At 47.4% G+C, this 9,664-nt stretch overlaps 1 protein-coding gene across 1 annotated transcript in view; it reads left to right on the top strand.

Annotated features, from left to right (window-relative positions):
- The window catches only part of FMNL2 (formin-like 2), a 63,473-nt gene that overhangs the window by 24,972 nt on the left and 28,837 nt on the right, over window positions 1–9,664 (top strand). The window contains exons 6-8 of the mRNA XM_010002249.1: window positions 2,573–2,681; window positions 3,856–3,932; window positions 6,285–6,378. Coding sequence (XP_010000551.1) covers window positions 2,573–2,681; window positions 3,856–3,932; window positions 6,285–6,378 — 280 coding nt within the window. The remainder of the gene's footprint in view (window positions 1–2,572; window positions 2,682–3,855; window positions 3,933–6,284; window positions 6,379–9,664) is intronic.

Here is a 9,664-nt window from a genome sequence, read left to right as displayed (position 1 = left end):
AGCAGGGTGTCTGCAGCCCTTGTTGGGTTTCTGTGGGTCTTTTCCACCTCTTCAGAAGAGGTGAGTGTTGTTTATCACCTCAGACCTCCCTTTTGGTGCCTGCACTGCTCTGGGGGGCGGGGGTTCAATGAGGTGCCTGGGGAGCCATGAGGGGAACATCTCTCAGCCCAGGTGGGCTGGATCCCAGGCTGGAGAGGAACCCAAAGTGCTCTGGGGTCCTGCTGTATTGCAGGGTGTCCTTGGTGCCTGGTTCTGTTCCTCCTTGCTCTCCAAGTGGCTGGAAATGCCAAATTCTGGCTTCTTGGACATTTTTTGTTACTTTAAGACTTGCTCCCGTTCGTTACAGCTGACAACACTGTCAGTTGTTTGCAGTAATTCTGGTATTTAAGGAGTTGATGCACCAGGCACTGAGGAGGTTTTTTTTGTTCTATCAGTGGCATGATAAAGATGTAATTACCCTGCTTATTTAAAATTTAAAGGTAAATAATGTATGCAGCCTTTAGTAGTTCAAAACGGAGATAAGTCATTGTAGGAGCCATCTCTGCATGACTAGAAATGACTTTTACATCTTTTTATTGCCATGTTTTTCGTGTTTGGTGAAATGAATGCATGGGAATGCCCTGGTGTGGTGTGGTTAGATGTTCTCCTGGCACCACTTCCCACACTTCCCATGTTCTTTGCCCCCTCCCTGGCAGTGTTGAAGGGCAGGTTGGATGGGGCTTGGAGCAGCCTGGGCTGGTGGGAGGTGTCCCTGCCCATGCAGGGGGTTGGGGTTGGATGATCTCTAGGGTCCCTTCCAACCCAAACCATTCTGGGATTCTATTCCATGTACTGTAGTGCTCCCAATTAAAGTGTGCACTGCCCCTCTTCTCTCTCAGGAAGGGAGATATATAGGAAATGAGGAAGATCCTCCTCAGGATCTGGTCCCCAGAATCCAGCTCTGGTGCTTTAACCACTTGCTGTTCTCAGGCAGAACTAGGTCACGTTTTCTGCAAACCTGAAATCCGTCTGGAGTGCCCTGAGCTGATTTATGCATTCATATATATGGGGGAAAAAAACCAACAACCAAACCCAAGCAGTCTGACTGAATTCTGCTTTGAATGTTGGAGTTTCTTTCATCTTGGTGCTCCTGGAAAACAGAAGCAAAGGGAAGGAAGTGTTGAAGCCTGAGCATGGCTGTGGGCAGGGCGACTTTGCAGCTGCAGGGGCACAGGGGACCCCCAGGCCCTTCAGCCTGCCCCCTGATTGATGCCTTCTGGTTTGTGCATTTCCAGTGGGAGCATTTTCAAGGATAGTCATAGTGTTGGAGAGTGAGCTAGTGAGTCAGAATGAAGGAGTCTGTTATTGTTTGTTCATGTGTTTATCGTTGATCTTCTCTGTTTCTGTTGCCATCCTGGGTTACGTTACTCACTGATTTTAAAAGCTCCGCTGCTTTTTTAAACCAAGTGAGTAGACAAGGAACTTGGCCCTGGCAATGTCCCCAGTGCACTAAAAATACGGAGAGGAAGTCAGAGGAGAGCAGTGAAGTGTGGTAGCACCAAATCCATTCTCCTGTGCTGTGTGCTCATCCCCAGGGCTCACCAGGGCACCGTGGCCACCATCAGCCCAGGCCAGCAATTAGTGCATCACTGTCAGTATTTCTTGACCATAATCATCATCCTCTCATTGCCTACTCAGTTATATGTTTAGTGCATCACTGTCAGTATTTCTTGACCATTATCATCATCCTCTCATTGCCTACTCAGTTTCACATATGTATCTGGACATACATGTATGTCCCATGGAGCCTATCTCCTTGGCTCCAGTCTCCTGTGCTCAGCTCCTGAAACATGTTTTTCTCAAAGAATCTGAGCAGCATCTCAGGAAGAGCTGAACCGTGGTTTCCACTTATTATGCCTAGAAACAACAGATTTAAAGATTCCCCTTTCTGTTTATACTGTCTACTTGACTGAATTCAAGGCTGATTTACCAGTTACGGGTTACAATTAAAATAATTAATGCTTCTGTTCTGAGGGAAGTTCCTAAGGGCTGTGTTTCCCTCAAATAATTGTGAGGGCTTTCGGAAAGCTCAGCTGCAGAACAGAAGAGAAGCACCGTTCTGCAATGAAATGCAGTGGGAATTAATGCATGTGCTGATTGCTACAAGTGTTGCATTACAAGCCTGTGCCATTGCTCCTGTGGAGTAAAGTGCATGGAAAAAAAAACACCTGGAGTACCTCTGTTTGGATCCTTCCTTGCCCTTTGCATGCCAAGAGAGGTGGAGGTACCTGGCTTGGGAGGAGTCGCGCTGTGGTGGTGGGAAGGGCTGAGACCAGCAGTTTGTGTTCTGGGCTGGCCTGTGGTGCCTAGTGGTGGCCAGCAGGCATGGAGCTGTGAATCCAGGGCTTCCTACACTGCCAAAGCAAACAGCCTACCACCTTCTTTCTGCTGTATTTGCACGTGTGTTGTTGCTCATCTGCTCAGTAGAGCTGAAGAGGTCTGCATTTTCACCCCGCAGAGGAGTATTTCCATTCCTTGACCCTTGCCAACTAAAACCATCCTTGTGATTGATGTGTGCTCTTTTTGTTTGCAGGTATAACACCTTGCCGAGCCGAAGGACACTAAAAAATTCCAGATTAGTGAGTAAAAAAGATGATGTCCATGTCTGCATCATGTGTTTACGGGCCATAATGAACTACCAGGTACTTCCCTTCTTGTTCTTCCAGACTGTGCAGCGGTTTTGTTCTTGGGAGGGGAGAGAAGAGGGCTAGTGGTGAACTGTTGAGGTAGAACTGACACAAAGGTTAAATTCTTACTCATTCTTGGGCAATGGAACATAGTCCTCGTGTGCCTGTGCAGATGATGCACAGATCTGAAGGCACATGGAGATAAGAGCATGTGCATATTGGGCCAGTTCCTGTTTGCAGCAACGGGCTCACTTGGCACTAACTTACTAGACTCACTGTTGAACTACTGAGGTTGTAATTGGTCTCAGAATTTAGTATTAACACTTAGGAAGTGTGAGAATTTCTCAGAAGAGCTACACACTGATGGAGAATCCAAACTTCTGCTCTTGTTACGTGTGTATCACAAGGCAGTTGCAGCAGCTGCAAGTCAAAGGATAAATTAGACCAAAGCTAATTTTTCATGAGTTTCTTTTGTCTTCATTGGGCTGCTGGCATCATATGGCATGCCCAGATAGCTTCAGAGAGTCGGGATTTTTTGCTAAAAGAGCTGAAAGTTACGTGTGTCAAAGAAAGGCTGTGGTGAACAGCTCTCTCATGAGGTGTATCATCGTGCGAGGTGTTTCTAACACGGCTCCGTATGTGAAGTCTGCCCTGAGGAATACCAGCTCCCTGGGATTAACAGGGTGTCTTACCTCTGATGGGAAGGATACAAGGAACAATCTTGTGCTAATAACCAACACAGGGTTTTCCAAAGCCATTATTTTCATTTTGGAAGGGCAGAGCCAGCAGTACTCGTGCAGTCACTGTGTCCTGCAGTCTCTCTGGGGCAGCCATGGAGGCCGGAAAAGGAGTGGGTTTGACAGCTGAATTGCAAATTGCTCTTTATGGAATTAACGAGGGCTTGGAGGGAGGAAATGAAGAGCAGAGGGGTTGGCAGTGGTGTAGGAGCAGCTCTTGGACCCCCTTTCGATGGCTGAGATGGCCAAACCAAGTACTTTGGGCACTGCTAGCTGCAGAGGGGCTGTGAGGCACGGGGGGAGATGCAGATGTGCCGGCTGCCTCGCTCAGCTCCACGTTTTGTTTGCCTTCCATCACTGGGAAAAACTGCTGCCAGATTGGTAATTTGTAGGATTTTACTGATATTCCTGTCAGTCCCAAGGCTGAACCTCTTTTCCCCTTCTGTTTTCAGTATGGATTCAATATGGTCATGTCGCACCCACACGCCGTTAATGAAATTGCACTAAGTTTGAACAACAAGAACCCCAGGTAGGCTGTAGTTGCTTTTAGAGGGTTGAAGTAGGTAAGTAAAGAGGACATGGCAAGGGATTTTCAAGGGTATGTTTCTGCACAAACCTGTAGCAAAAATCAGACTTTGTTCTGAATCAGATTAAATCAGTTTTGTGGTGCAAGAAGGTGCTAGTTCCACTGGGTTCAGGAGCTACTGGCCCTGCAGCTGAAAATGTGCTGCTTGAGCACTCCAGCTCTATTGCAGTGCAAAGGGGACCCTGCTGATAATGAGCAGCTTAGCATGGGCTTTTCCTGAAGAATCTTCTTAACTAGATTTTGTCCGAGGGCTGCTGAGGTTTGGATTTCTCTGAGAGAGGGTTTTGTTCTTGCTCTGGGTCGGGTTGCTGTTCAGCCACAGCAGCAGGGGTGTGACTGCACAGTGGAACTGCTGGCTGCCAGGCTGTCCCCTCCTCTCCTCCCACACACTTCTGACCCTGGCAGCCACTTGCAGCAAAACCTGGAGCTGAGGACCTCTTGCATGTCTAACAAAACCAAATCTGACAGAGTGATGTTTGCAGGGGCTGAGGCAGAGCTGAGCAGCACAGTGGGTGTGTGTCCAGCTGGCCTTTGCTCTGGCTGTCCACTGGCCTTACAGCACACTGCTTGGAGCCTTGTCCTGGTGGAAGCAGGTCCTTCCTTCCTTCCTTTCATTTAGCCCTAGGTCAGCAAGCCTAGGCACAGGATACATGGGAAGGATGTGGGAAGTGTGTTGTTTTTTATCATTTTTGATGTCCTGGAAATGGTGTGATCAAGAGAAAGCTTGAAGTTTTCATTTCTGAAAGAAATGGGTTATTTAGGTTTCTTTAAAAAAAAAAACAACAAAAAAACCCAAACAACAAAAAACTTTCAAATATGGCCAAAATAATCTGAAGACAAATCTTAATGTTAGTGCTGTTTGAAACTTACTTTCTTTTTGCTTTAGCCCCATCATCATTTTTGAAGAAAGGAGAGGCTGGGGTGCCTGGGGCTGGCTGAGGTGATGTGCAGGAAGGGAAGCAGCAGCTCCGGGTGCTGCTGCAGAGCTGAGCCCAACCCCAGGCTGTGCACACTGCTGGGGTGGTGGGTGACTGCAGGGACTGTGTTCCCCTGGTTGTGCCCAAAGAGATACCACCCACCTGTCTCTCCCTGACCCTGCACGGCTCTGGTGGCACTGGGAGCTGGGCACCCCCTGGGCTCTGCACCTGGAGATTGCCAACCTGCCCCCCCAGCTCATAGCTCACCCTTGGAGGGGGTATCACTGAAGATCCATGGGAAGGACCCCTTGATCCCATCTGAAAGAGCTTGGATTTTCTTCTTGTGGAAGGAAAAAAAAGTTAATTTTATGAGTAAGAGTTGAAAATGATACATTTAAAATTTCCTAGGAAAGTGAACATTTTATCTGGTTTCCAAAGATAACCTTGACACTTTGAAAGCCAAAAGGTATTTCTTTTTCTGTAACATCTGGTTTGAGTCAGTGCTTTAGCATGAGACTAATTTCATATGTGTCTGCATGATTTTACTATCTGCTCAGAGCCATAAAGTCTGGTTGGTGCTTTTGCCTTATGTGAACCCTGTAAGAAACCACTGGGGATTATTTATACTGGGGTGCCACTGGGGCTGCTGCATGCTTTTCTTCCAGTAACCTGTTGTCTCCTCTCATTAACATGCCTGTGTTAGCACTGCTGTCAGTCAGTTGCCCAGATTTCTGATTCAGAAGGGGAAAAGATGCTAAGGCATCTGGGGTTTGCTGGAGTGAACCACGTCCTTTCTTTTTTTTGGTTTGTTGTTTTTTTTTGTGGCTATGAATCCTACCAATTGTCCTAGAAAATAATTCAGGTTTGTATCAGGCAAAACCCAGATTGGAATGATGATCACATGCATTCAAAACTGGGCTCAGAGGAGAGGGGCTGTGTTGTGGTGAAGTCAGCTGAGGTGGCTGAGGGTCTGGCTGGTGGGAAGCTGCCTCCTCACTGGGTTCCTGGAGAGGGAAGCTCTCCAGGAGGACCTGCTACTGAAGGCTGCTGAGCTCTGCCTTTGCCAGAGTGAAGCAGCTGCCTTTGGTTTGCTTGAATTTCCACAAGTTCGGTTTGTGATTTTGATTGACTTTAATTTTTTTTGCATGTTTTGAGGAGTGTTAAAATGATGGGGGAAAACTGCATGATGCTGGGAGAGTCCCAGGGCCCTGGGTCAGGTGATGCTCAGTGTTCTGCATCCTGCAGGTTCACGAGGCTCAAGGGATTAAAAATGCAAACTCCATCTCCCAGTGTCTCCACATCCTTTTTGCAACCAGGGAGAAAGAAGGAGGTTCAGCAGGTAGTAGTCCCTGACTGTCCCCATTTCTGTTCTTCACAGGACGAAGGCCCTTGTCCTAGAACTCTTAGCAGCTGTTTGCCTGGTCAGAGGAGGACATGAGATCATTTTGTCTGCGTTTGATAACTTTAAGGAGGTATGTTACTTGCTTTACTGGAATTTGGTGCTCGTGGTGGTAGTTCTCTTACCCTTGGCTAGAGCTTCCTCCAGCTATATTGCTCAGAGTAAGGATTTTCTATAAACTTCAGATTTTCCATGAGTAAATTGGAGCTGGAAAGAAGCAGACAGTGGAGTCGATGCCACTGTTTTGTTCATGTTTGTGTGAAAGAGCCATAATCCCAACAAGATCCAGACTGTGAATTGCTCCCTTTACCTTGTGGTCAGTCAGGCTGTGTCCCTGAGGTACACAGCTAATGGAGATCTTGAGAGCTTTGCTCCAGCTCTTCTGTCTCTAAAACAGCTGGGAGTGCTGTATCAGATCTCCCATTTTCAGAGCCATTTACACAAGCCCTTGGACTGCAAAACTCCTGGTTTCACTATCAGTAGAAACTTTATTCGGGATGAAATTTCAAAACCCAGTCTCCGTGATGGAACACTGACTGCTGGAATGAATACAGGGCTTCCACTTGGCTCCAGTGGGGCAAACCAGTGTCTTCCATAGGTGAGGATGTTCAGGTGTATCACACGTTTGCATATGGTGGATAATGGGCTTTGGGAACATTGTATGAAGGTTCGGAAGCAATGGTGGGGGAGTCGAGTCCTAGGAAGCTGCTGTTCTAGTTTATTTTGAATATTGAATATGTGTGTGGATTTGTTAGCAAAGGAAAAATGAATCTAGACTTTCCAGCTCAAAAATTGTTAGACTTGATGAGTCCCAACTGGACTATGTATAAACATGTAGCCTGTTTTTCCTTAATGCTGCTGTTGCTGTAAGTGGGTTAATGCAGATGATCAACAAGCCAAGTTGTTCATGTTTTTACTTTTTGTGTTTGGGGAATTATTTCTGGTGGGGAGATACCAATCTCTGCTTTACATCCACTGCAAATATTTGCATGTCATAGAGAAGTAACTGTGTTTCTGAGGTGCTCATCATTATACAGAGCCAGAGCCAAAGGTCTGAAATCATCTCCAGTGTGGGCCTGTTGTAGAAAGCCCAGCTTGGCAAGACCAGGCCTGTCCTAGGTGTGATCTGTGCTGTGTATGTCAAGCTACCCAAGGATAGAGGTGATGGGAATGGCACTGCTGGCCAGGCTTCCCTGGCTGTGAAGTGGAAGTTGAGTTGGAAGCGTGGTGTGACCATGGAGAAAGCCTTGCTTCTGGTTCCACCAGTGGAAGGGGTGGCCAGGATATGGAAATGAGACCTTCTGCTTCCAGCAGGGGAAAGGTTTGTAGTCCTTTAGTGCAGGCACAGGACTGGAACTGGGAATTGTAGGTTGGTTCTTTCATTTATTCATCTGTGGCCTCAGGCAAGTTCCTGGTATCTGTGTCTTTATTTGCACCTTGGTGAAATGAAGGAATCACGGAAGCAAATGCAGATGAGATTGTTCTGAAGAGCAATTAGGTAATGTGAGAGAAGTGTTTTAAATAGGAAAAAGCACTGTCTTTATTCCAGGCTTAAATCCTTCTGGTTTATTACTCCCCCATTATAGAAGAAAGAGGACTCATCAGGGAGGAGAGTGTGAGGGATTACTGGGGAGCTGGGCAAGTGGCTACAGCCAAAATGCTCCTGGTGGGAATGTCTGGGAGGCTCCTTAACCAGGCCCTTTGCTTGGCACAGGGAAGGGTGGACAAGGGCCCGTTTGCTTCCTTAACCTTCCTGGCGTTTTTAATTGAGGTTTTAGTCTTTTAGTTGTCTTCCAAGTGCTCCATCCTCTCCCTTCTCTACGCTAGCATTCAGAAATTCCAACCTAACACGTCGGGTTTGTCTGCCATGATTTATTCCTTCCCTTCCTCCTTGTGTTTGATCAAGTTGTTTGTTACAGTGGAGTGAAGGGGGTGTGCAAGGAGGGGCTTTTGCCTTTCTCAGTTCTGCATTTGGCTGTCCCTCTCTGGTTATGCTGCTCATCTCTTGCTCTGTGCTGTTGGTTGCCAGTTTCCTCCTGGGTGAATTTTCAGTGGTGGCTCCGAATCTTCATGGTTAGAACTCACTCAATGGTGCATTAACAATCTCGGGGTTGCTGGCATGTGGAGTACGCAGGGTTAGGTTTCTAGCAGTACCCTTCCAAATTTAAATTACTGTAAACTTAATCATATTGGTGTGGCTTCTGTAAGTATGCATTGCAGGGCTGCCACAGCTCCTCTGGGGTTCTTTCATCAGGCACACTCTGCATATTTAGGGCAGATTAGACTCGTCAGACTAGATCTCTGCCACTCTATCTGCTTGCCATAAAATAACTTCAAAAGGAAAGCTGAACTCCTGCCTAACACTCACCCTGTAATAAAGTCAGTAGGGAAAACAGGATGTTTCGGACCAAATTCCACTCTCATTTACATCAGGGTGAGCATCAAATATTTCATTAGGCTTTGAGCTTTGCTCTGATGTAAATGAGAACAGAATTTGCTTCTCAGGGTCTGGAAAACCACAGTTGATCTGAATCTCGTCAAGAATTCTTTAAGAAAATGACTTTCCAGGCCAATCTTCTTCTGGCTGGGCTCAGGATGTTCATGTGGAAGACGGTTTGTTGGGTTAAACTGTGTCTTGAAAGTTATTCTTCTCCACTTACCTCACCTGAAAGAGCTGACTCCTGTGCACAGGTTGTTTCCCTTTGCAGGGCGCTCGGGCTGCAAAGAGAAAATCCAGAACCGTTGCAGCCAACGGGGAATGGAGACCAGGAGAGGGAAGGTTGGGATGGATGGGTGGATGGAAGGAGAGGGAGGTGCTTTATGCAAAGTTACTGGTGGCAGGAAACACAAGAGCCCCGCGTTGGAGGCCAGTGAGTGGCAGTGCTGTTGGGTACATCTGTGTTTGAATTTTGCCAAAGGGCAGGAGGCAGTTACGGGGAAATCCTTGTCTGGGCTGTACCGAGTGAGTCTGGAACTGTAAGGAAAATGTTCCAGCTGCACTCTGCACAAATTCCTTGTTCTGAGTGTGGTTTTGGGAAATAGTTGGGAGTTACTGGGCCACAGGTAACCCACTGGCATACATAGACCTTTTGGACTGAGTCCAGAGAAGGGCCACGGAGATTATCCAAGGGCTGGAGCAGCTCTGGAGCCAGGCTGGGAGAGCTGGGGTGTTCAGCCTGGAGAAGAGAAGGCTCCAGGGAGACCTTAGAGCACCTTCCAGTGCCTGAAGGGGCTCCAGGAAAGCTGGGGAGGGGCTTGGGACAAGGGCAGGGAGGGAGAGGACAAGGGGGGATGGATTAAAACTGGAAGAGGGAGATTGAGGTGAGACATGAGGAGGGAATTGTGGAGTGTGAGGGTGG

Source organism: Chaetura pelagica, unplaced genomic scaffold (genome assembly GCF_000747805.2).
Source record: "Chaetura pelagica isolate M959 unplaced genomic scaffold, ChaPel_1.0 scaffold677, whole genome shotgun sequence".
Taxonomy (NCBI): domain Eukaryota; kingdom Metazoa; phylum Chordata; class Aves; order Apodiformes; family Apodidae; genus Chaetura; species Chaetura pelagica.
This window is presented reverse-complemented; position numbering and strand designations above follow the sequence as displayed.